The 25,981-nt window shown below is 44.8% G+C and overlaps 1 protein-coding gene and 2 non-coding genes across 3 annotated transcripts; 2 read left to right on the top strand and 1 right to left on the bottom strand.

The window, feature by feature from the left end:
* Positions 1–7,250: 7,250 nt before the first annotated feature.
* On the bottom strand, positions 7,251–7,321 carry TRNAG-GCC (transfer RNA glycine (anticodon GCC)). Its single transcript has one exon. It is a non-coding gene; the product is annotated as a tRNA-Gly (tRNA).
* Positions 7,322–7,444: 123 nt separating this feature from the next.
* On the top strand, positions 7,445–7,515 carry TRNAG-GCC (transfer RNA glycine (anticodon GCC)). Its single transcript has one exon. It is a non-coding gene; the product is annotated as a tRNA-Gly (tRNA).
* Positions 7,516–10,529: 3,014 nt separating this feature from the next.
* On the top strand, positions 10,530–25,926 carry LOC134406803 (transcription initiation factor TFIID subunit 9-like). The gene is made up of 7 exons (XM_063138396.1): positions 10,530–10,603; positions 11,921–12,002; positions 13,544–13,680; positions 14,883–15,017; positions 17,598–17,679; positions 18,645–18,758; positions 24,745–25,926. The coding sequence occupies exons 1-7, from the start codon at positions 10,544–10,546 to the stop codon at positions 24,906–24,908; spliced, it is 774 nt and encodes a 257-aa protein (XP_062994466.1). The 5' UTR covers positions 10,530–10,543; the 3' UTR covers positions 24,909–25,926.
* The last annotated feature ends 55 nt before the right edge of the window (positions 25,927–25,981 follow it).

Raw genomic sequence — 25,981 nt, 5'->3', positions numbered from 1 at the left:
CCTGATCATCCTGGTTGCCCTCCTCTGAACACGCTCCAGCTTGTCTGCGTCCTTCTTGAATTGTGGAGCCCAGAACGACGCAATACTCTAGATGAGGCCTAACCAGGCCTCATCTAACCATCCATTTTAATGAGAAATGGGGGTGGACCAGATGTTGCACAAAGAAAGGAGGAGTATAAAATATTTATAGAGTGTTGTATTAGGACCAGGAAGACCTGGGTTCTAGTCCTCACTTGGCGAGCCAGTGTGGTGTAGTAGTTAGAGTGCTGGATTGGGATTCAGGAGATCCGGGTTCTACCGTATTTCTTCGATTGTAAGACGCCATCGATTGTAAGGCACACACTAATTTCAGTACCACCAGCAGAAAAAAAAAAACTAAGACACACCCGCCATTCTAAGACGCACCCCATTTTTAGAGATGTTTATATGGGGAAAAAAGTATGTCTTAGAGTCGAAGAAATAGGGTAGTCCCCACTTGGCTATGGAAGCTCACTGGGTGACTTTGGGCAGTCACAGCCTCTCAGCCCAACCTACCTCACATGGTTGTTGTGAGGATAAAATGGAAGGAAGTGAGGCAGGTGGCTACCACGAGCAGGGCCTTCTCTGCTGTGGCACCCCAGCTGTGGAATGAGCTCCCTAAGGAGGTTCACTTGGCACCTACATTATATGCTTTTAGACGCCAAATGAAGACCTTTTATTCTCCCAGCATTTTAACAGTCTACAAATAAATTTTGTAATTTTCCATTGCTGCTGTTTTTATCTGGTTGAGCTTTTATATTGTATTTTATATTATGGTTTTAAACTGTTGTTTTATACTTTGAAAGTTTTTAATTTTTGTGAACCGCCCAGAGAGCTTTGGATATTGGGCGGTATAGAAATGTAATAAATAAATAAATAAATAATGGAGAGGGGGGGTGATTATGTATGCCGCCTTGGGTTCCTTGGAGGAAAAAAGGCAAGAAATAACAATAATAATAATAATAATAATAATAATAATAATAATAATAAAAAATTCAGTAGGAGACTTTGGACCAGTCACTGACTCTCAGCCTAATCTGTCACAGAGGGTGTTGTTGTAGTAGTAGTAGTAGTAGTAGTTGCTGTGAGGATAAAATGCAGAGGACTCTGTATTAGGCACCTTGGAGGAAAAAAAGGTGGGATATAAATGTAACAAACAAATAAATAACTATATAGATGTGTTTGACTGCAGCTGCAGTGTGGCCAGCATGGCCAGGCTGGTGAGGATTATGGGAGGAATGATATTAAAGGCAAAACTGAAGTACTTTGGCCACATAATGAGAAGACAGGATACCCTGGAGAAGAGGCTGATGCTAGGGAAAGTGGAAGGCAAAAGGAAGAGGGGCCGACCAAGGGCAAGATGGATGGATGGAGGGATGATATTCTGGAGGTGACAGACTTGACCTTGGGGGAGCTAGGGGTGGCAACGGCCGACAGAAAGCTCTGGCGTGGGCTGGTCCATGAAGTCACGAAGAGTCGGAAGCAACTGAACGAATAAACAAGTCCAGGTTGGGTATGGCTGGCCCAGGATGTGGCATAAACTGTGACAAGTTGCTGGTTTTCTTTCGATATGAGTCCCCCATTCTCACCCCTGTACTAAGAAACTGAAACTCCCTCACCTCCCTCCAGCCCTGCCACATAACCCACGTTGCTCCCAGAAACCACGTGGCCTGCGACAGCTGCTGTGGTGGCTGCATCACCAAGAGATATTTGCTTGCAAAAGATCATGAGGGAATCCGCAAAAGTGGGACAGCAGAGATGGTGTATGTAGAAAGGAGGAGATGTGGGGAGCGAGAAATGAAGCAAAGACAAAGCAGAGATGGTGAGGCTAGAGCGTCGGTTGAGGAAAAAGATGGGTTGCAAATGTACTAAAAAAATATTAAGTGGGTCGGTGTCACATTTGTCATATAAAGACCCTGTAGGGCAGCCTTTCTCAACCTGGGGCGCTCCTGGGGCATTCTGGGAGTTGTAGTCCAACACATCTGGAGCACCCGAGGTTGAGGAAGGCTGCTGTAGGTTTTTTGAGGGAAAGTTGCAAAGGAAGAAACTTCTCCGGACGGATTCCGATTCAAAGGCTTTATTCATAGAATCATAGAATCATAGAATAGCAGAGTTGGAAGGGGCCTACAAGGCCATCGAGTCCAACCCCCTGCTCCATGCAGGAATCCACCCTAAAGCATCCCTGACAGATGGTTGTCCAGCTGCCTCTTGAAGGCCTCTAGGGTGTGAGAGCCCACAACCTCCCTAGGTAACTGATTCCACCGTCCCACTGCTCTAACAGTCAGGAAGTTTTTCCTGATGTCCAGCTGGAATCTGGCTTCCTTTAACTTGAGCCCGTTATTCCGTGTCCTGCACTCTGGGAGGATCGAGAAGAGATCCTGGCCCTCCTCTGTGTGACAACCTTTCAAGTATTTGAAGAGTGCTCTCATGTCTCCCCTCCATCTTCTCTTCTCCAGGCTAAACATGCCCAGTTCTTTCAGTCTCTCTTCATAGGGCTTTGTTTCCAGACCCCTGATCATCCGGGTTGCCCTCCTCTGAACACTCTCCAGCTTGTCTGCATCCTTCTTGAATTGTGGAGGCCAGAACTGGACGCAATACTCTAGATGAGGCCTAACCAGGGCCGAATAGAGAGGAACCAGGACCTCACGTGATTTTGATAATTCCAATTACTACATGTGTAGGAGGGAGGCACAGCTCCCTGGTTGCCTGGAGACTGGGCTCTCTGACTTGCTTCAACATTAGGTAAACCTTTGTACAGTTTCAAACACAATTCATGACCCTTCCTCCTTTGCACTCCCTTTCCTAGATTACATTCTATGAAAGCTGCGAGCCAAACTATACAACATTCTCTTTCCTAAGGTCACAGAAATAACTCGAGTGCCAATATCCTTTTGTCCTGAGACAACAGCAATCCAGGATAGTTGTACATATCAAACAGTAATCTAGGGTGACCCTATGAAAAGGAGGACAGGGCTCCTGTATGTTTAACAGTTGCATAGAAAAGGGAATGTTCAGCAGGTGTCATTTGTATATATGGGGAACCTGGTGAAATCCACTCTTCATCACCACAGTTAAAGCTGCAGGAGCTATACTAGAGTGACCAGGTACAAAAGAGCGCAGGGCTCCTGCAGCTTTAACTGTGGTGATGAAGAGGAAATTTCACCAGGTTCCTCATATATACAAATGACACCTGCTGACATTCCCTTTTCTATGCAACTGTTAAAGATACAGGAGCCCTGTCCTCCTTTTCATAGGGTCACCCTACTGTATGGCCTAGGTATATTCCAGTGTTTAACGTTGCTTCTTTGTGCTTTGTCTCTTATTTTCTTTATCTGGGTGAATGGTTCAGAGAGAGGAGTTACCAGAAGAAAGGCTGAAGGACGAAGAAGATCCCACAAGTGTGTGTCTGTGGGATGCTGACTAGGGAACAGAGATAAAGTGAGCAGGGAATGTGGATACAGTGTTAGTAGAGAATGCCAGACACCTAGCAAGATAGAGCCAATTAATGTGAGTAATGACTTCTACTGTTACTTTATACTGTTAGTTTTACCCTACCCTGTGCCTGCTTACCCTACCCTGTACCTGTTTGCATTCTCTTCCCCTCCTTATTGTTTTACTATGATTTTATTAGAATGTAAGCCTATGCGGCAGGGTCTTGCTATTTACTGTTTTACTCTGTACAGCACCATGTACACTGATGGTGCTATATAAATAAATAAATAAATAATAATAATAATAATAATAATAATGATTGAACACTCCAGGCACGATGCCCAAATTTGAGATCTCTTACGCATCCAACAAAAGACTAAAAAAAAGGTAAATCTGGTTCCATGAGCTTCCAAGTTTTTATTTTATTAGGATTTTAATTTATTATTATTATTATTATTATTATTATTATTGTTGTTGTTGTTGTTGTTGTTGTTATTCAGACACTGGTATGCTACAATGGGAAGGGCTGCCCTCCAGTATCAATGTCATGGACAGAATTCTCCTGTTACTTTCTTTTGAGGTTTTATTGCTCTCTCTCTCTCTCTCTCTCTCTCTCTCTCTCTCTCTCTCGTAACTTTCTGCTCCTCATCATTTGGACAAAGGCAATATCTGTTTTGGAACACTGTATTCACTATGTTTTATTTCTCTTTTGGAGCAAGACCTTGAGGGGAGACGGAAAGAACTGGGCACATTTAGCCTGGAGAAGAGAAGATTGAGGGGAGACGTGATAGCACTCTTCAAATACTTGAAAGGTTGTCAAACAGAGGAGGGCCAGGATCTCTTCTCGATCCTCCCAGAGTGCAGGACATGGGATAATGGGCTCAAGTGACAGGAAGCCAGATTCTGGCTGGACATCAGGAAAAACTTCCTGACTGTTAGATCAGTACGACAATGGAATCAGTTACCGAGGGAGGTTGTGGGCTCTCCCACACTAGAGGCCTTCAAGAGACAGCTGGACAGTCATCTGTCAGGGATGCTTTAAGGTGGATTCCTTCACTGAGCAGGGGGTTGGACTTGATCGCCTTAGGGGCCCCTTCTAACTCTACTATTCTATGAATACACCTGCATAAACATGATTTGTAGCATTAAAAGATAGATAATTAAAGACAACTTTTAGTATAGTTGGATGTAATACCCAGAATCTTTTGCATGCAACCTTGGAAATGTAGCGGAATATGGAATCGGGTGCTTATGTGCCAAGTGCCCTCTTGAACTTTCTTCTCCCTTGTTTGTTGTTTATTCGTTCAGTCACTTCTGTCGGCTGTCGCCACCCCTAGCTCCCCCAAGGTCAAGTCTGTCACCTCCAGAATATCATCCATCCATCTTGCCCTTGGTCGGCTCCTCTTCCTTTTGCCTTCCACAAAGACATTATCTTATTGCTTTTGAAATGTTAAGCTGTGCTGGTCACATGGGGTAATGGCCTCCTGTAAACAGAACCTTGATCGCCAAGTGTGAAATCCTCCTGTAAACACAATCACTTGTTTTCTTTGTGTATTGGAAACGTAGAAGGAAATGAGTCCTTGCTGCTATCTATCCATCTATTTATTTACACGCATTCCTCTAGAGATATATGGTCTTCAGGGTGATCAGAGCTGTGCACATTTGTGAGTCATACACTCACACTCAAGTGGAAACTGAAACCATGGCCATTTCTACACCTTCCTTCCCCCACCTACCCCCGATCATCCCGGGAGCAGGCAGGGATGATTTTGCAATTTTCCTGGGATAACCCTTATTATTATTATTATTATTATTATTTATTTATTTATTTATTTATTTATTTATTTATTTATATAGCACCATCAATGTACATGGTGCTGTACAGAGTAAAATAGTAAATAGCAAGACCCTGCCACATAGGCTTACATTCTAATAAAATCATAATAAAAATAAGGAGGGGAAGAGAATGCAAACAGGCACAGGGTAGGGTAAACAGGCACTGGGTAGGGTAAAACTAACAGTATAAAGTCAGAACAAAATCAAGTTTTAAAAGCTAAAAGTTTTAAAGGCTAAACCCCTTTCCCCACCATAAGAGGAGCTGATCCCAGTAAGGAGAAGCTAAACCTCCTTCCCCCAACTGAAGCTATCCTGGGGGGAAGGAGACGGAGGCCCCCCAGCAGCACAAACCAAGGTAAGGAAAAGGACCCTGGGAGACCCAAGCTACTGATCACCTCTTAGAAGCACAGGCCCTTCTAGGGAGATTTTTCTTTTAGAGGAAGGCAGGCAATGCCATCACCAGCGTCAGCCAAATTTTTTTCCAAGGATTTACCTTGTCTGTGGGTTCTATGTCGATCTCAATCTCTTTCCCAGTTAGCGTCTGAAACTTAGGTGTAGAAAGGGCCCATGCCTTTTCCAGGGAATACCACCATGCCAAAACTTGAAGGCAGCCATATGGGGAATGTTGTTGTGGTTGATTATCCTCCACTTCCTCTTCCTCTTCTTCCTCCTCCTCCTAATTTAAGCATTTGATGTCCTATGCCATGGATTTTCCATGGAAGACAGGATGGGTTATTTGCTGAAGCCTGCAGTGATCACCTGGTCTGGGATCAAGAGATACACAAGAGCAAGGCTGGCACGATGGGAGTGACACGGGCTGATTTTCCATCTTCTACATAGATATTAAAGGTGTAGGAACCGCTGCCCACTTTTCACATCTGGCCACTGTAAGAACACTGATGAATGCAAGCATACCGCATGGCTATTCTGAGCTAAAATTATTTTGATGCTAAGGAACCAGAGACTCCAATGCCTGTTCTTGGAATCTGTTTATTAGACAAAATTCTAAGCCTGTACAGTGGAGAGAGATAAGGGGCTGGGAGAGCTCAGGGGCTGGGCGTGAAGAAATCGGTGCACGTTATCTCTCAAGTCTGGTTGTTTCTTTCAAAGGAGTTTCAAGCCTTTGCTTTGAATTAGCGTTTGTGTGTGTGTCCCACAATCCAAGTGTTAAGGAGCAGACTAGAAATACTTCTGTGTTGTTGTAAAACAAGAAAGGAGGAGGAGGGGAGGGAGGGAGGTGCAACAGGGAATGGTTAAAAATAACACTGGGTTGGATGCAGACTGAGGCCATAGCTAGACCTAAGGTTTATCCCTGGATCGTCCAGGGGTCAAACCTGTTCATCTAGGTGACACACAGGGGATCCAGTGCTCAGGCAGGGGCGAACCCTGGATGATCCCAGGATAAACCTTAGGTCTAGCTGTGGTCTTAGTCCTGGTTGGAATGGACCAGCCTGTTTCAATATGTTCCTCTCCAGATCACAGCATCCATAACCAGCATGGCCAATGGTCAGAGGGATGATGGGAGTTGGTCATGCTGGCTGGTGGCAATGAGAGTTGTAGTCTCAACAGATCTGGAGGGGACCAGGTTGGGGAATGCTGGAATCAATGGGGCTTAAGTTGGTGGCTAAGTCCCATTGATTTCCATGGGTCTGCAGTAAGCACGACTAAAGCTGGAGTTGAAATTGTAACAAAAGCATATTCATGTGACCTCTTGAGTGAGCAGAACTATAGAAGTGACCCTTGGGGGTAATTTTAGTTGAGCACTTCGGAGCTTAAACACACTCCTACACAACTGCAAAGCCGGATCATGTTTTGGGGAGAGGAAAATACCATGCCTGAGAGTGAACAAAGCCAAAAAAAAAAAAACAGCTATGCTAAGTCATAAAGCAAAGCATGAGCTATATAGATGGAATTGTAATCTCTTCCCCTCCCTGCTTAATTAATATTAGACAAAAAAGAAAGTTTGCATTGGCCGGGAATCGAACCCGGGCCTCCCGCGTGGCAGGCGAGAATTCTACCACTGAACCACCAATGCAAGAACTGAAGGGTGCTCCACAGCAGTTTCTTTAATCACTGTAATTAAAAACATTTAGATTTAATCTAATTTTAGTAGTACAAGGAGTACAAAGGGACGTCTACAGGCCTTGCTTCTATATGAGCATTGGTGGTTCAGTGGTAGAATTCTCGCCTGCCACGCGGGAGGCCCGGGTTCGATTCCCGGCCAATGCAAAGTTCCTTTTCCCCCACTTTTGCACCCTTTGATTTCACTTGAACCCTGCATTCCCAGGAGCTGCTAGCAAGTGGACTGTCGGAGAACCTCTCCTTATACTCCCCCCCCACATCAGTTTCCAGCTCCTGGTATAACCATCCTTTGCATTGGCGCAGCGCCATCCCATGCGTGTTTACTCAGAAGTAAAGTGCCATAGTGCTCAATGGGGCTTCCTGCCACGTAAGTGCGCCTTGCACAGGGCTGCAGCCGCCTATCGTGCATCTGTTTCTTCTCTCCCAGCCCACTTCATTCACTGGCTGCAGTGCCTCCTTTTTGCAACGCTTCGCTAATCTTTGCGCAAAAGGATCCGACTTCTCTTATCGGGTCCCGAATAGACTGGACTGATTAAAAAGCAATCCTATCAGTGTCGGCTGGTGGCTCCGGTTTCGGTGGGGCTGTGAATCCATTCTGGGTTGCAAACAGAACCAGCTAGAACTCTAAAGAAACTATCCAAGGTGCTGAACTATTTGGGGGATAGAGTTTGGCACCTTGAATAGCTCCTTTGGAGTTCCGACTGCTTCTGACTGTAATCCAGAATGGAGTCACAGCCCCACCGAAATCTGAGTCACCAGACTCCATTGGTACAACCCTATGCATGTTTTGACAGGAAAAAAGTCCTGCAATTCCCAGCATTGCTGGGAGTTGTAGGACTTTTTTTTTAATTCTCTCTGAACATGGTTGGATTTCCCCTTTATTCTGGCATAAGCTTTCTTTACTGTCCGTTAGATTCATGAAATCTTAACCTCATAGAATCATAGAATAGTAGAGTTGGAAGGGGCCAAAAAGGCCATCGAGTCCAACCCCTGCTCAAGTTGGTAGGCAGGAAAGAAGTAAATTGAATTGTCAGAGGGCGCTGAAATGCAGGAAATGCAGACAGCAAAGATTATCAGTTTGCCATTCACACACAAAAATGTTGGGTGATTAGTACACACACCTGATTGCAAAGGGGAGCCAATTAAGATAAGCAATGATAACACACACACACACACACACACATCAAAAACAAATAAAACATCGCTGTCCTTATTCAAACCACAGGAAACAAGAGCTGATCCTCAACAAAACCCAGAAGTCAATTAACAACTAATAAGAACCAATGGTAAGGCTAAAACAACCAGACAAATGCAAATATAAAAATCAATAGCAAATCTAAAGCTATTTCCATTCCACAGCCCAGTAAAAAACCCTGGGAAGAAGGTCAAGGATAGAGGTCTGTAGATCATCTAAAGGACTGCAAAGATGGGGCCATAGATAGAGTGCAGTCCTATACTTACTCTCCTGGGAGAAAATACCATTGAATACAGTGGGGCTTACTTCTGAGTAGACACATTACAGATTGCCCTGTTAATTTGCGTTGTCCAAAAAAAGTGGTTGTGGGACAGTGTTCCTTAGGGTGACCATATGAAAAGTAGGACAGGGCTCCTGTATCTTTAACAGTTGCATAGAAACAGTTAAAGCTGCCGGTGCCCTGCCCTCTTTTAAATCTGGTCACTCTAGTATAGCTCCTGCACTTTAACTGTGGTGACAAAGAGGGGATTTCACCAGGTTCTCCATATATACAAATGACACCTGCTGAAATCCCCTTTTCTATACAACTGTTAAAGATACAGAAGCCCTGTCCTCCTTTTCATATGGTCACCCTGGTGTTCTTGAGTACATGACACTGGATAAAAGGCATTATCACAGAGGTAGTTAGCTGTGTTAGCATGTTGCAGCAAAACAAACAAACAACGAAGAGTCTTGTGGTACTTTAAAGCCCAATATATTTATTATAACACAAGCTTTCAGTACAATACACTGCAGGGCTATTGTAATTTTAATGGTAGACTACGTTAAAAGTTTGTCATAAACCACTGCCTTAGCCCTCTCTACTCCATAGTTACACGTTTGGTATAGCAAGGATGGACTACATTGCAGGGCTGTTGTGGTGTAACATTCTTTTACAGCTGTTGTCAGCCACTATCTTTCAGCACTCACAAACTGCATTATGGGAATCATAATTATGGGCTATATTTGCATGGACTTTTTTTTTTTAAAAAAAATATGTTTAAAAATAAGCCCCCAAACAATTTCCATACTAAAGGAAACCTGAGTCAGAAAAACGTGAACTCCTGTTTTCACTTCTGCAGCTGAACTTATTTATTTATTTATTTAAGGATTTTTATGCCGCCATTCAGCCAAAAAAGGCTCTCAGGGCGGCTTACAAAAGTATTTCTTGACAGTCCCTGCCCACAGGCTTACAATCTAAAAGACATGACACAAAAGGAAAGGGGATTGGGAGGGAGGAGGAGGGGGGGGGAAAGGAAAGCAAATTCAGGCACTACAATCTTAGTTGGAAAGTTCAGCAGTGACAGTTGACAGCAGGAGGGAGGGGGCTCTCAGCTGGAGCTGGACCCAGGCATGGTGGAGAGGTGCCTGGCTGCTGCTTCCTCCCTCACTGGTGGCCTCTGCAGAGACAGTTGGTAGCAGGAGGGAGGGGGCTCTCAGCTGGAGAACTTGTTTTGCATTTGGGGAAAACGTGCTATTTCCCAAATCACAACTATATGGCTTCAACATCACCCCCTTCTCTTTTTGTTTTGTTTACCATCTGCCTGACGAGGAGTTCTGGAGAACTCAAAAGCTTGCACATTATTTCGTTTCTTTTGAATTGGCCTAATAAAGGGCATTACTCTAATATAGAAACTACAATCTTAGATTTCTCTACTGTCTCCTAAAGGCAATCGTCCCAGTTATCCTGCAGGCGAGACTGGGAAGCCGTCAATGGGAACGAGAAATCTCAGCCTCCAGGCAAAAGAACTGTCCTTTTAAAACAGATTTCAATGAATGAACCACGTGGGAGCAGTCAAAGGAAGGGAAAGGGCAATGGCGGCTACTTCTGCTTCGATTTCTCTACTGCACATGCGTCAAGGCATTTCCGCCTGGGCAAGGCGGGCGCGCATGCGCTGTGGGCTGTAGTTGCTTTTTCTCTCCTGACTTCACTCGAAAGCGATGGCAGCGATGGAAGCAGGCAAAATGGCGTCTCCCAAGAGCGCCCCTAAAGATGCTCAGGTGGGCTTGGATTAGAGGGGAGGGGAGTAATGTGAGAGGGGGGAGAGAGGAAGAGGGCTGGGGGTACCTCCCATAGAGGCTGCGCTAGCAGAGCCCCACAGAACAGCCTGGTGCAGAGTTCTGTGCCACTCTGAAGCTAGCACAGTTTGTCTTGCAGTCCCAGATGCAAGGGCTGTTGACTGCTTCTTCCTAGACTCAGGAGAGAGGCTATAGATCAGCCTTCCCCAACCTGGTGCGCTCCAGAGGTGTTGGACTACAGCTCCCAGCATCCCGCCCCAGCCAGCATGCTGTGAGTTGTAGTCCCAACACCTCTGGAGGGCACCAAGTTGGAGAAGAATGGTTTGTAGATTTTGACTCTTTAAAAACTTTCCCCAGAATTTTAAGGTTTTCGTGTGTTTTTCATTGCTGCAAAACATAAGGCGTTCAGCAATTAAAACTCTCTCCACCCCATCTATGCATTTTCCCCGTTGGGAAGGCTGCTCCTGTTGAATTTCTGCCTGTTTTGCAGCATATTAAAGGTATTGGGGCAACTTTTGTGTGTGTGCGTGGAGGGGCACGCTAGCAACTCTAATTCTTTCCCTCCCACTGCTTTGTGTCTCTGATGATGGTGACAGTGGTAATTTAGTTGTGGTTCATTTCACCTTAAATGGTGTTCTTAAATGTTTTATTTCTTCCTGGAATGGGTCTATTGCCAGTTGCAGAAAGATGAGCTTGCTTGGGTGAATGAATCTATGTTGCATTGCTTTTTTAATTTTATTTTAACAATTGCATCAGAGAGCATCTTTGTACATTGCTTAGACTCTAAGCCTTAAAGTATTTGTGTTTACCAGAAAAACGAGTCGCAGAAAATTTCATATGAAAGTGAATAAGCAATGGTGCAAGGGGAGTTGTGCATCTGTCCAACATCTAGAAATGTTGGACTGCAATTCCCAGTATCCCCAGCCAGCTATGGTGGCTGGGGGATAATAGGAGTTGTAGTCCAACACATCTGAACTGCACCACGCCAGAGATGGCTGATTTAAAGCCTTTCAAATACATCACCCTGTAAGAATTCAACCTTTCTTTGTATTATAGGAGGAGTCTAGACTAGAAAATACAGGCAGAAAAGAATGAATAAAGTCTTAAGTCTATTGGAGTGAGGAGGAGGGGGGGGCTTCAGAATTAAAGGAACTGCTCTAGATTTACCTAGTTTTAAATTTTCAAGAGCTGTGAAGTACGTAGATGCTTAGTAAAAGATCTTGGTCTGCTGGTGACACCCTAATGAACCTCATGCATGCTAGATGCAAATGTTTATTTTTCTTTCGTTGGATTGGACAGGTTATGGCCCAGATCCTGAAAGATATGGGGATAACTGAGTACGAGCCACGGGTTATAAACCAAATGCTGGAGTTTGCATATAGTAAGTTTCTCTTTCCTTTTTTGTGTTTGGATGTCCAGCTTGCCTTCACACTAAGTGTTTGGATGCATGGTTTTTTGACGTGGGCCTCTTCAGCAGACAATAATTGTCTGAAATGCGGAGTTAAAAAATGCAGTTAAATAAATAATAACAAATGCCCCTTTAAAAGGATATTGGAGATGCTAAACTCTTTTCCTTGATTGGTTTAATCCTGGCCACTAAATGCAAAACTGTCAGACTTGGTGAGGGGGAGAGGTATGCTAGAGGTACATTAGTCTTGGTTGTTGTTGAGCTCAGATTAAAGTTGCAGCCATCATGGAGCTGAAGGTGTGGCAGCTTCAAGTAATCTACTCATCTGTGAGGCTCACTGGGTGATCTTGGCCCGATAACTTTCTCTTGCCAGCTTGTTGTGAAGTTAAAAGTAAGGCTAAATCAACACAACTGGAGTTAAGGACTCCCTTCTCCAATACTGACCCATTTTGGGATTTAAGATCAGCCAGGGAACCTTTGCTTGTGGTGCCCTTTGAGAAATGGGGCTTGTGGGGCTATCATAGAATAGTAGAGTTTGAAGGGGCCTCTAAGGCCATCAAGTCCAACCCCCTGCTCAATGCAGTAATCCACCTTAAAGCATCCCTGACAGATGGTTGTCCAGCTGCCTCTTGAATGCCCCTAGTGTGGGAGAGCCCACAACCTCCCTAGGGAACTGGTTCTATTGTCGCACTGCTCTAACGGTCAGGAAGTTTTTCCTGATGTTCAGCCGGAATCTGGCTTCCTGTAACTTGAGCCCCTTATTCCGTGTCCTGCACTCTGGGAGGATCGAGAAGAGATCCTGGCCCTCCTCTGTGTGACAACCTTTCAAGTATTTGAAGAGTGCTCTCATGTCTCCCCTCAGCCTTCTCTTCTCCAGGCTAAACATGCCCAGTTCTTTCAGTCTCTCTTCATAGTTCTTTGTTTCCAGACCCCTGATCATCCTACTTCCTCATGGACTAGTCCAGGCTTCCCCAACCTGGTGTCCTCCAGATGTGTTGGACTACAACTCCCAGCATCCCTGACTATTGGCCGTACTGGCAGGGCCTGATGGAAGTTGGAGTCTAAAACATCTGGAGCACACCCAATGGAGGGGAAGGTTGGACTAAGGGTATTTGGGGGCCCTGCTGATGTCATCGGTGGTTTCGGTTACATCTGTTTGTCTTATCGCATCAGCAGATGTTCCTCCGCTGATAAAGGCTGTGTGCGCAAAAGGCACTTGCTAGAGAGGAAGCCCCTTCCTCCTCTGTCTTCCATGGAGGTCTCGGCCTTCCAACAGACAGCACAGCAGTGGAGGCTGGTGGCTCCGATGTCCGTGGGTCAGTGAATCCACTCCGGGTTTCAGTCAGAACCAGTCAGAATTCCAACGGAGCTCTCTCCAAGGTGCTTCCGCTCCTTGAGAGTTCTGACTGGTTCTGACTGAAACCCGGAGTGGATTCACTGCCCCCCTGACATCGGAGCTTCCACTGCAACAGCAGGTCCCCCTCCTGACCTCTTTGGCTTTTGTTCCCTGCCAGGATACGTGACCACTATCTTGGAAGATGCTAAAATTTATTCCAGCCACGCGAAGAAGTCGAGCGTCGATGCAGACGACGTGAGGTTGGCTATCCAGTGCCGGACGGACCAGGCGTTCACCTCTCCTCCTCCCAGAGATGTAGGTTTTTAGATCTTTCTAAGCCTTATATTATGGGAAGGCAAGAATTCTTATTATTTATGCAAGGCTATTCATGAACGTAGTTCTGTAAAGACTAACAGGAGCTGAATAGGCTGTTCTCTGCCCTGATGAGCTTGAAGTCTGAATTGCAACAGTGAGGAGAAGGACGGTGCTTTTGCTCCGTATCCTGCTGTGTGGGTCCCTGGGTGACAGCTTTTTGGCCAGTGTGTGAACAGCGTGCTGGACTGGATGGACCCTTGGTCTGATCCAGAATCAGGGCTCTTCTTATGCGCAGGGAAAGAGAGAGCTGGGAGAAAGATGGGTGGAAGCTTCTGCACAGATAAAAGGAAGGACTTCTTCACACAGCGCATAAACTGTGGAACTCACTGCCACAGGATGTAGTGATGGCCACCAAATTGGATGGCTTTAAAAGGGGGTCAGATAAATTCCTGGAGGAGAAGGCAATCAATGGCTACTAGCCCTGATGGCTATGTGCTACTTCCAGTAGTAGAACCAGTAAGCCTGTATACATTAGTTGCTGGGGAGGATGCTGTTGCACCTGTGTCCTGCTTGTGGGTTCCTGGTTGATAACTGGTTGGCCACTGTGTGAACAGAACGCTGGACTAGATGGACCCTTGGTCTGATCCAGCATGAATCTTTAGAGGTAGGAGAGGCTGAGGTGCATAGGACTTTGGCTTTGTTTAAGTTTGGATTGTGCCCAGGACTGATAATGTGGGCATTGAGGAACGATTTGAAAGGGGGAGAGAGAGAGATGTTCATGACATCTCTGGTTGTCCTCCTCTAATGAGGTGAGGCAGCTGGGTGCTAAGCAGAGTCGTGGCCTTTTCAGTCGTGGCCACCTGGTTGTAGAAGGGCCCTCCTCAGAGTGGCACCCTCATTCTGTTCTTTTTGATGCCAAGTGGAAGACGTTTATATGTTCCTGGACTTTTTAGTCCTTCATTTTTATTTTTAAATGTTTTTAGATCATTACACTGCTGCTGTCTTTTACTCTGGTTTTATTCTGTTGTAAACGTTTAAACGCTTTCTAATTTGTCATGTTGTATTTTGAGGGTTCAGCATTTTGTGAACCACACGGAGGGCTTTGGCTGTTGGGCGGTATAGAACTTTAGTGAATGAATAAAAAGTAAATAAGCTGAGTCAAATGTCTCTCACCCCCCCCTCCCCTTTTTCTTCTTAAAAAGTTTTTGCTAGATATCGCAAGACAAAAGAACCAGACGCCGTTGCCGCTGATTAAACCCTACTCTGGGCCAAGGCTGCCACCAGATAGATACTGCCTCACAGCGCCAAATTACAGGCTGAAGTCTTTGCAGAAAAAGGTAGGCTGTCTACCAAAATCGATACTCTGTGTGTGTGTGTTTGTGCGCCTCTCCTCAATCAAAGGAGTTCTGTGAAAGGTAGCTTTTCTTGGCAGGAGTAGAAAGTACCAGCTGAAACCGTGACTTGCTTCTTTGTTCTCAACCTGCTGATGTGATTGAGGTGCTTGGGCTGCTCAGCTCTGCTCTGATTTCAGGTTTTTGAGGATCCTAGGGCAAATGCCCTCCATGGGCCTCCTCCCTAGAGATGTAAAATTTCCGGAAATTTTGGAGCTATGGAAAAACCTGTTTTCCCCGTTTTTGTGTGGGTGGGAAATGGAAATTTTTGGAAATAGTGAAATAATGCAATATTAGCATTTTTTACACAGTGAAAGTGACTTCGTTACTTTAGGAACATAAAATGTAATTACGTCCAAGTTGGTTTGGCATAAAATTATTACATTTGGTATATTAAACGTAGCGTATTCAAGCTATTATTACAAATTTAATTTACTTTTTTTACATTTTTTTTGTAACAAATGGAGCTATAAGCTCCTGAACTGTAAGGAACCTCTTTGGTTTTGCCAGTTTATGAGGAGCAGGCAAAAAAAAAAATTAAATGAAACAACAATTGAAGAAACCACCAATATTAGTAACAAAGAAAATTATTTATGTCTCCACTAGTCCTCCAGTGTCAAGACATAAAGCCCCCATTCCCATAAAAAGAACTGAGAAAAATGGGGCGGGGGGACGGACCAAGATTCGATGAATTGCGCATGAAATTTAATCAGACTCATTTAATCAGCCTATCGCTACTCGTTTCAGTCCCTGCTTCCATGGCAGTGCTGCCCCCTAGAGGCAGAAATGCATCTTCCTCTTGCATTTGAGAGTTGTAGTCTCCGTTTGCAACCTAGGACTTGCTTGTCCTTGGTGCACAGACATTGTAATAATCTGATCCTGTACAGTTTTTTAAAATCATTTGGAGAAGTAAATATCTGAACACCTTGTCTTAAACATTTTATTCATCATGCTAAAATAAAACATCCCGTAATCCGTTTTTTCATCATTTTTTTCAATTTTTCCAATTTTTCGGGGAAAAACGGGAGAAAAACCGGTTTCTCCCCCGAATTTTCCCGAGTTTTTTCCAGGCCTTCACATCTCTACTCCTCCCCCAGGGAGTCTACCTTCTCACCACTATGGTCCCTAGCTGCCCTTGCTTCTCATCCACTTGCTTAACAGGTACAGAGCCAGGGAGCAAGTATCTGCTCCGCCTTGTTCCTCACCACCTTCATTCTCTGGGCCAGAGTCAGAGGCAGCTGAATAAGCAGATTGCAATGGTGAACAGGAGGAGCAACCCCAGGACACCCTGGCGTGGTTGAGGGCCCTTGCTGTGTGTCTGACATGTCTACCCTACATACCAGCCCTGATAATAGTGATATTCTTAGCACAACATTCCAGAAAACTGGCAACAGCATCTAAAGGCCAACATTCTTGGGGGAGGAAAAAATAAATTAATTCCTGCCCTGTTGGAATTACTTGTGCGATGCCTGCTTAGGGGGCTATACAACCGGGGCTATCTAATTTCCAGACATCTACACCTGCATGGTACAAGCACAGAACTTGGCAATCTGCCTTCCGGGTTTTGCATAACTCCCTGCCTTGGTTCAGGACTATCAGAAGAAAAAGGAGTTATGCAAAATGGGCTAGTAGATAACACGTAGAACCTTCAAGAGGCAGCTGGGCAGCCATCTGTCAGGGATGCTTTAAGGTGGATTCCCGCATTGAGCAGGGGGTTGGACTTGATGGCCTTATAGGCCCCTTCCAACTCTACTAGGATTCTATGAAAGGGGAGAAATGCGTCGTCTTAGTATGGAATGTAGTTTATCTCGCACAGAATTTTATTTATTTATTTATAAATAATACTTACATGCCACTGAATATAGTAAAGCCCCTGAGTGGTTTACATACAAATGACTGAAAAACACACACAGTCATAACACATATAGAATTCAGCATAACAATAAACAGTTTAAACTTTCAACAGCAGCAGCAACAACAAAAATAGGACCTGTAAAACAAGACCAGTGTCATGATCAAGCCAGGAAAAGGTATTAGCATTCAAAGCCCTAAACAGTTTGGGCCCAGGTTCTCTGAAGGATCACCTCCTCCCCTATGTACCTGCCCGGACCCTAAGACCATCCTAGTCTTTTAGCTCTGCTGTTTTAAATCTGTAATTTTAAACCTCTGCATTGCTGCCAGGTTTTGTTCAGGTTGTACTTTTATATTGTGCTTTTAAGCTTTCTGCATTTTGTATTTTATGCTGTGCCTTGTGGTTTTAATTTCTGTGAACCGCCCACAGAGCTCCAGCTTTTGGGTGGCGTAGAAATGAAATGAAAGAAAGCGTGTAATGGTCAAAACTACTACAACTTGATTGCTTAGTTTGAGGAATAGTCATGGTCCTATGCAACACAACACACACACACCCGGCAAGAGTCCAGCTCTGCCCTGCCCCAGTGTTGTTGAACGTCCGGCTCTCCTTTTATTAAAATAGTCTTGTCTTCTGAATCAGTGCGCCAACCAATTTGCTTCTTTGCGTCTTTCCAGGTATCCTCCTCGGGTGGAAGGATCACCGTGCCGCGACTGAGCGTCGGCGCCGTCACCAGCAGGCCGAGCACGCCCACCCTAGGCAAGCAGCACCTCCGGTTTCATTGGGTTGCGTTTCGGGCTGCTCCTATCGCCCCTTCTCATAGGGCTACCATTGTACCTAGTTCGGAAACTTCAACTAGTTCAAAATATGGCAGCCAGGTTGGTCACCGGTACATCTAGGGGTGAGCATATTACCCCAACATTAAAATCGCTCCACTGGCTGCCGATTAGTTTCCGGGCAAAGTACAAAGTGTTGGTCATTACCTTTAAAGCCCTACATGGTTTGGGTCCAGGTTACCTGTGGGATCGCCTTCTCCCATACAGTGCGCCCCGCACACTCAGGTCCTCTGGGGTGAACTGACTTCAGTCAGCTAAAACTAGGCTGACATCAGTTTCCCAGAGGAGCTTTTCTTCCGTCGCCCCCAGATTGTGGAATGGCCTGCCGGAGGAGATTCATAAAATTAATGCTCTGTGTGATTTTAAGGCAGCTTTAAAGACTAGCCTTTTCCGGCAGGCCTATCCAGATCAATGTAAAATCAAGAATTTTTAAGATGTATTGATTCCTGTTCTAATGTTGTTCTCCGCCTCGATCCAAAGGGAGAGGCGGGTAAGAAATATATTATTATTATTATTATTATTATTATTATTATTATTATTATTATTATTACATTAGAACCCCCATTAGCAGACGCCCCTGAGATGAGAGATGCTTTTTGGTAGAGGCAGACGCCTCTTTGCAACACGATGCTTCCTTGAAGAAGTCCATCGCTACTGGGCTTTGACGCAGCCTGCTCCAGATGTGATGGACTACTGGGAGTGGTAGTCCAACACATCTGGAACGACAGCAGGTTCGGGAAGGTTGCGATGGTATATGTTGTGGTTCTGGGTGTACACATCTGCAACTTTTTGCATTGTATCCTTCTCACCATCTCACACCCGTGTTGCCTGCAGTTCTACTATATCCAGGGCTCCTGTTCAACTTAAATCTGGTGATCTGAATTTCAGGAACTCCTTCGGCACAAGGGATGTCTGTTTCGGCTAAAGTTGGGACTCCCGTGTCGCTGGCGGGCCAAAGGTTCACCGTGCAAATCCCCACATCTCAGACGTCGGTAAAATCAGGTGAGAGCAAGCAATGCCCCCCCGCCCCGTCCTGCCCCCTCCCCAGGTTTAAATGGGTAAAGTTTTCCCAAACTGCAGGACCGCAGCCGTTTTTCCGGAACAAAGTCTAAACAGGGTGAGCAAACTAGGCGGTGGCTTCCATCCCTTACCTTTCCTTGTGCGTTCCATCCCTTAACTTTTGTAAACCATCCCTCTGCCTGCTTTCTTCTCTTAAATCCTACGGCAGAGGAGTTACTCTGATCAGGGCTTTCTGGTTCTGGTTGTGAACAAGGGTCAGGCTTGCATCCCTTTCTTGGCTGGAGAAAGAAAGGGACACATCTGTGCAGCCTGCACAGAACCCAGAGGCTGCCTAAAGAAGTCACTCATCCTCTCTTTCTTCTGGTTTACATCAGAAGAGCCCTGATGCTGGATCAGACCAAGGGTCCATCTAGTCCAGCGTTCTGTTCACACAGTGGCCCACCAGCTGTTGACCAGGGACCCACAAGCAGGACATGAGTGCAACAGCACTCTCCCACCCATGTTCCCCAGCAACTGGGGCACACAGGCTTACTGCTTCTGATACTGGAAGTAGCATATAGCCATCAAACCTAATTGCCATGGATAGCCTTCTCCTCCAGGAATTTACCTAACCCCCTTTTAAAGCCACCCAAATTGGTGACCACCACTACAGCTTGTGGTAGTGAGTTCCGTAGTTTAGCTCTGTGCTGTGTGAAGAAGTCCTACTTTTTATCTGCCATGAATCTCCCACCCATCAGCATCATGGGATGACTCCCACTGGGTTCTAGTATTATGCGAGAGAATTTTATTTTATTTACTAATTACATTTCTATACCGCCCAATAGCTGGAGCTCTATGAACAGTTCACAGCAATTAAAACCGTAAAATACAACATGATAATATACAATACAAAAGCTTAAAACTACAGTACAAAATAAATATAAAAACAAAAATAAAACCTAGCAGCGGTGCAAAGATTCATAATACCGTAACAGATTTAAAACAACAGGAACCGAAAGACTAAAATTTATGGGAAAATGTAGCGTGTAATGTAGTTTGTGACATGTTTCTATAATTCAGTAATTTAACGTTGGAAGAGAGGAGACTGGAGGCCTGTCTACACTTGGGCAATATCCCAGGGATTGTCCCTGTGCATCCACATGACGCACAGGGGATCCCGGGAGCAGGGTGCGATGATACTTAGATTTTCCTGGGATCATAGAATCATAGAATAGCAGAATTGGAAGGGGCCTACAAAGCCATTGAGTCCAACCCCTGCTCAATGCAGGAATCCACCCTAAAGCATTCCCGACAGATGCTTGTCCAGCTGCCTCTTGAAGGCCTCTAGTGTGGGAGAGCCCACAACCTCCCTAGGTAACTGATTCCATTGTCGCACTGCTCTAACAGTCAGGAAGTTTTTCCTGATGTTCAGCTGGAATCTGGCTTCCTTTAACTTGAGCCTGTTATTCCGTGTCCTGCACTCTGGGAGGATCGAGAAGAGATCCTGGCCCTTCTCTGTGGGACAACCTTTCAAGTATTTGAAGAGTGCTATCCTGTCTCCCCTCAACCTTCTCTTCTCCAGGCTAAACATGCCCAGTTCTTTCAGTTTCTCTTCATAGGGCTTTGTTTCTACCTCTGATCATCCTGGTTGCCCTCCTCTGAACACGGATATCGCTATACCCCTTTTTCTCGGGTCCCCCCCCTCCCCGGGATGATCCCAAGGGCCATGGGTGTTGTGGCTGGCTGTCCCAGCTTCTTCCCTCTTCCCCGTGAGTAGCAGGGGTCGTACGAGGGAAAGAGCCGGGATGGGAAGAGTCCAGGGCCATCGGGGGCCACTGTCGCCATATGTTGAAATAACAATCTTTTTTCTTTAAATTGATCATCCCTGAGTCCAAGCAAAAACAAGTCTGGTTTCATTTCTGTTTATCTTTAATTTTTTTTTTGCATTAATACATGTATTTTAACCCAATATGCTTTTGCTCTTTTACAAGACCACCACATATGATAAAAGGTTCCTTCTTGTTTTTCACATTTCCAACAGTCCCCCCCCAAACAACCACTATACATTTTCGCTAATTTTGATGGAGACATATACAGCTCCTGTATTCTTATTTAAAAAATGGCAGGCATGACGTCCTCGTCCTCCTTCCTCCCTGGATGTTCCTCCCTGTTGATGTTCCCCCATAGAAGTAGGCTGTGCATGGGGGCTGTGTTTGGCAGAAGTAAGCTGTGCATGATGGTGGGTGGAGACCAGGCTGCTGGAATGCCCAAGGAGAGGAGCAGAGGGTCTCAGATCCTTATTGCACTCTCATAAGCTCTTGCCAGCAGACCCAATGACTAGGAATGCTGGGAGTTGAAGTCCAAAACATCTGGAGATCTACCTTTCGCCCGTAGCTGGCCTAGTGTGTCGCTACACTGAACAGTAGCAGTCTCTGCAACATAGGAAGCCAGATTCCAGCTGGACATCAGGAAAAACTTCCTGACTGTTAGAGCAGTACGACAATGGAACCAGTGACCTAGGGAGGTGGTGGGCTCTCCCACACTAGAGGCCTTCAAGAGGCAGCTGGACAAGCATCTGTCGGGGATGCTTTAGGGTGGATTCCTGCATTGAGCAGGGGGTTGGACTCGATGGCCTTGTAGGCCCCTTCCAACTCTGCTATTCTATGATTCTATGATAACACACACACCATGCTGAGAGGACAGGATCACTCTGCAAACCAAGGGGTTTTTCTTTTTTTAAAAAAAATAGTTCAATTTCTTATTTAGTGTAAATACGTTTTTAAAAATAGTTTCCCCTGTTCAACAACAACAAAAATGAAGCTACATGTCATATGGAACTGTTTACTACAAATTTTGGGTTTTGTGTGTGTGTGTTTTTTAAAAAGAATAACATCCAAATCTCAAGCTGATTCCATATAGGCCGCTGTGGAATGCCTGTTGCACTGATCCAAGCCCATCAGAGGGTCCATAATTTATGAACCGAACCCTTCCAGGACATACCCTAAGGAACATAAAGGACATGAGCTATTCTTCACTTAGCTTCATTTTCTTAAGCTTATTTATTATCCTCGTCCATCACTCTGCTACACTTCTTCTCATGTTCATTTGCTTAACGTTTTACTGTTTCCTTAGTGTCTGTAAAACAATCCAACAGGGGGAAAAAAACTTTGTGTGAATGCAGGGGGAGGATCTCACAATCAGCATATCGTGAGATCCTCCCCCACCTCCCTCCCGGATCACCGGGAGGTGTAGACATCCCCTGGGACAAGGTAGGGAGGAATTAATCCAACAACATCCAGAGAGCCACTGATTTCACAGCCCCGGATTAGGGTTAGACCTAGGTTCAGAGCACCACTCAGCCTGAAAGACCAGGCTCTCTCTTTTCTTTCTCCGTGCCTAATCTACATCGTTAGCTTGTTATGTGGATACCCCAAAAGGACAGAGAGAGAGAGAGAGAGAGAGAGAGCCCTTAGGAGGCACAGACTTTATTAGTAGAAAGCCCAGCACATTATGGCCTCTTTAATTCTCAGGCCTTCTTCAGAGGATTATAAAAACACCTGCAGACATTCTTATAACTAAATATTAATTACAGTTGCGAGTGAATTACAGCAGATTTTTGCCTATAAGAATTTCTGCAAATGATTTTATAACCCTCTGAAAAAGGCCTGAAAATAAATACCGTATTTCTTCGATTGTAAGACGCTCACTAATTTCAGTACCACCAACAGAAAAAACAACCCTCAGACACACCCGCGATTCTAAGACGCACCCCATTTTTAGAGATGTTTATATGGGGGGAAAAGTGTGTGTTAGAATCGAAGAAATAGGGTAAGAGCCCAAAATGTTTTGGGCTTCCTGCTTATAAACTCTTTGCATTCTGAGATGTTTCCCTCCTTTTGGGGGTCCACTTGGATGCTTACCTGCGTTTGCATCGTTATTGTGAGGATAAACATGAGATCATGCTGCCTTGCTTCTTTGCAGGAATGGTAGGATGGTAATAATAATGATACTAATCAGATCTACACATTTTTTTGAATCTTTTGAACAGCCATCATAAAGGGTGCTCGTGCGACAGGTATTATGAAATTAAATAGGAGTCTCAGGTGATCCGTCTGAAGCTCCCAGGCCATAATAGAGGTGGAATTGAAAGAACACAGCAGTTTTACATTTAACGCTTTAGTTATCAAGACAGTCGATGGGATGGGAATGAAACCTAACCCCCAAAAGGAAATGTAGTAGCAACGCTTAACCTTCATATTCACACAGCAGTCCTGGGTTCTGCTGTATTCTTCGACTTGCTTCTTTTGTTCTGGGGTTCTTATACCCCTTTTGGGTCTGCATGGGGCAAATCCTTTGAGCCTCTCATTCGGTTCCTCAAGAGTGCCCGGACTGCAGCTGGCCAGAACTGCTTCGTGGGAGTTGTTGTCTTTTGCATTTTATAGCCTCCAGAGCCTCTGCGTTATCTAGGTCAGTTTGGGCTGGAGAGATGCATCCTGTTATTTTTACAGTACACTTCTTGCCCTTTGAGTGGCTCTCTTCATCTTAAGTTCCTCTCTTCCTGTCTTAGGACTTGATTGATGTCTTCACGCACCTCGCTCTAGGCACTGGGCCTCATGGACCTATTCTCACGTTACAGTTGATCAAAGGCAATAGCATCTTCAAAGGTTAAGCACAATTAGCTAGGCAACGGCAACGTAATACAAAAGAAAAGTCACGTGTTGCCCATTCTGCTTTTAAAAATAAGAATGATAAAATTGAAATTCTTTATCAAGGTTAATCCAAGTATTGTGAAATACATACAGGGTTGAATCCATATTTATTCACATTTCCAGTAGACCCTTTAAAATCAGTGGGACTTCAGTTCATCTTGTTGTAAGTCCTGTGGATTTTCAAGGGGTCTACTCTTATGAATAAATCTGGATCAAGCTCATTGCTATGTATTAGCTCTTTTCCAATATAATTTATTCTTCTAGCCACAAGGAGTCCTATGTAGAGCCCTGAGTCCTGCCTGCCCTCTCTGGTTTTAGGAAGTTGTTGATCACATACTTTCAAGTGTATCTTTTACAGCCAGTATATTTTATTAAATAAATAAAAATCTTATCCTGCTTTAATAATGCTTAAGGCAGCATTTAGATGGATTTCCAGTCCTGCTGCTGAATAGCTCTAGACAGCCTTAATTTCAGCAAGGTTGTTTTGTCGTGAGCCTTCAGATCATAGCCGTGGTTTAACATGAGGGCTAGAAACATTGCCTTCGTTATTTAAATAAATAAATAAAATATGAAATGAGCTTGCTGGAATCTGTGGCAGATACCAAATCCGGTGGGTGTAGATCGGGGTGGGCAACCTGTGGCCCTCCAGATGTTTTGGACTAGAAACCCCATCACCCCCCGCCAGCATGGCCAATGGCATGGAATTATGGGAGTTGTAATCCAAAGCATCTAGAGGGCAGCAAGCTGCCTGCCCCTGGTGTAAATGCATGGAAACGCAATGAAAAGCAGTAATGCAGCGAACCTGAGTTTATTTATGTTTTACCCTTCTCCTCAGGGCAAATCCTGTGCTTCATTGTAGGCAAAGTAGAAATGAAATCTTTTTAAACTTTGCCTTTTATTTCATCATACATACAGTGGTTCTCAAATAGTCAGTTTGAGAACCACTGAATCAGTTACGTCAGATTCCACATTTCCTTAAAAATAATGATCAAAGAATGGCATCGTATAAGCTTATAGAGGCAAGTTATTTATTGCGAACGATAATGAGCACAACCCACCAAACGATTCTTCTCTGCTGGACGTGTCCTGAGTGTTTACGCAGAACTAAACGGGGGAACACACCAATTAGTGTTTTGCATTTACTTTTACTGGCATTTGAAAGGTTTATCAAGGCGATCTAAGTGGCTCGTTAATTAATCTGTTAGAAAAATATTCAGTTAAGCTAAAGGGTAGTTAATTGAAATCTTTTCCCTCCCTTTCCCCCCCCCCCCCCCAAACAGCTCCAACCACCCCGACAGTTCAGAACGTCCTGATCAATCCCTCCCTCATTGGGTCCAAAAATATCCTCATCACCACCAATATGGTGTCCTCGCAGAGCGCCTCGGGCGAGTCGAACCCCTTGAAAAGGAAACACGAGGAAGATGATGACTACGACAACTTGTGAGCGGTGGTTGCTGGCCGGGCTCCGTGGCCCGGACACCTTTTTACCTTCGGACTGAAATGGGCGTGTGCCTTTGAAGACGCATTTGTGCAAGGAGGCCACTGCATTAAAGCCACGTTAATGGTGGGATGTACAGGCTGTGTCGTCTCACTCTTTGCCACCACTTCTTCCCGTTTCTCCCCAAAGCACGGAGGGAATTTCAGCTCTTGGAAGGCCTATTAGCCATTTTGCCTCTGGGTAGGAGTAGCTAGCTGTCTGTCCCCTCCTTGAGTGGGCTATTCCTCTGTGATGTCCCCTAGAACTAAAGTAGAGGAGTCCCAAACCCTGCAGTGCACCTGTGCCGTCCCATTTGAAACTGCTGAGGGGGAATGTTTTGAATTAACCTACAGGGGAGAGAGTACAGCTTTTTGGGTCATATACTGTGGGTTAATTCCAGATTTAGTCAGAGTAAGCCCACTGAAATCAATAGGACAAGTTAGTCGTGGCTAAGTTCGCCTGCTGATGTGTGTGTTCATTGGGGTAAAGAATTAGTCGGGAGGGGAAGACTCATGAAATGCATTGAACATGACCACAATCTATGACCAGGAAGGGTGTTGCATTCATGCCTTTCTTTCCATGAATTCATGCATTCACTGTGGGTACTCAGAAGCTGCACTCAGCTGTACATCCTACCCAAAGAAAGGCATGAAGACAGTTTGGTTACGTGTGTGTAACGTCGGGGAAGCACCTGATGACCAAGCTGTGCTAAAGCTTAAAAGACGACCCTGGCCTTCAACCTTTTGCAAAATATTGTGGAAGAATAACTATTCTTGGTTTTCAACTTCTTAGGTTTTTGTAATCCAATTGTGAAATGGTAGCTGCATGGAGTTTTGTTTTGGTATGCCTCATGCTAGGATATATTTGGAAGGGGAAAAAAATCCCCTCGTTTTGTGGATTACATCTTGTTACTTTCTGAACTGTTATATATGGAAGTATCCCTTGAGAACTATGTTCTAATTAAAAAAAAGTTTCTTAAAACTGCTTTACTTGTCCTGTTTTCATGGGTGATGGGGTAAAAAAAATCCAAAGTGGACCGT

The sequence above is a fragment of the Elgaria multicarinata genome, chromosome 11 (assembly GCF_023053635.1).
Source record: "Elgaria multicarinata webbii isolate HBS135686 ecotype San Diego chromosome 11, rElgMul1.1.pri, whole genome shotgun sequence".
In the NCBI taxonomy this organism is placed as follows: Eukaryota; Metazoa; Chordata; class Lepidosauria; order Squamata; family Anguidae; genus Elgaria; species Elgaria multicarinata.
This window is presented reverse-complemented; position numbering and strand designations above follow the sequence as displayed.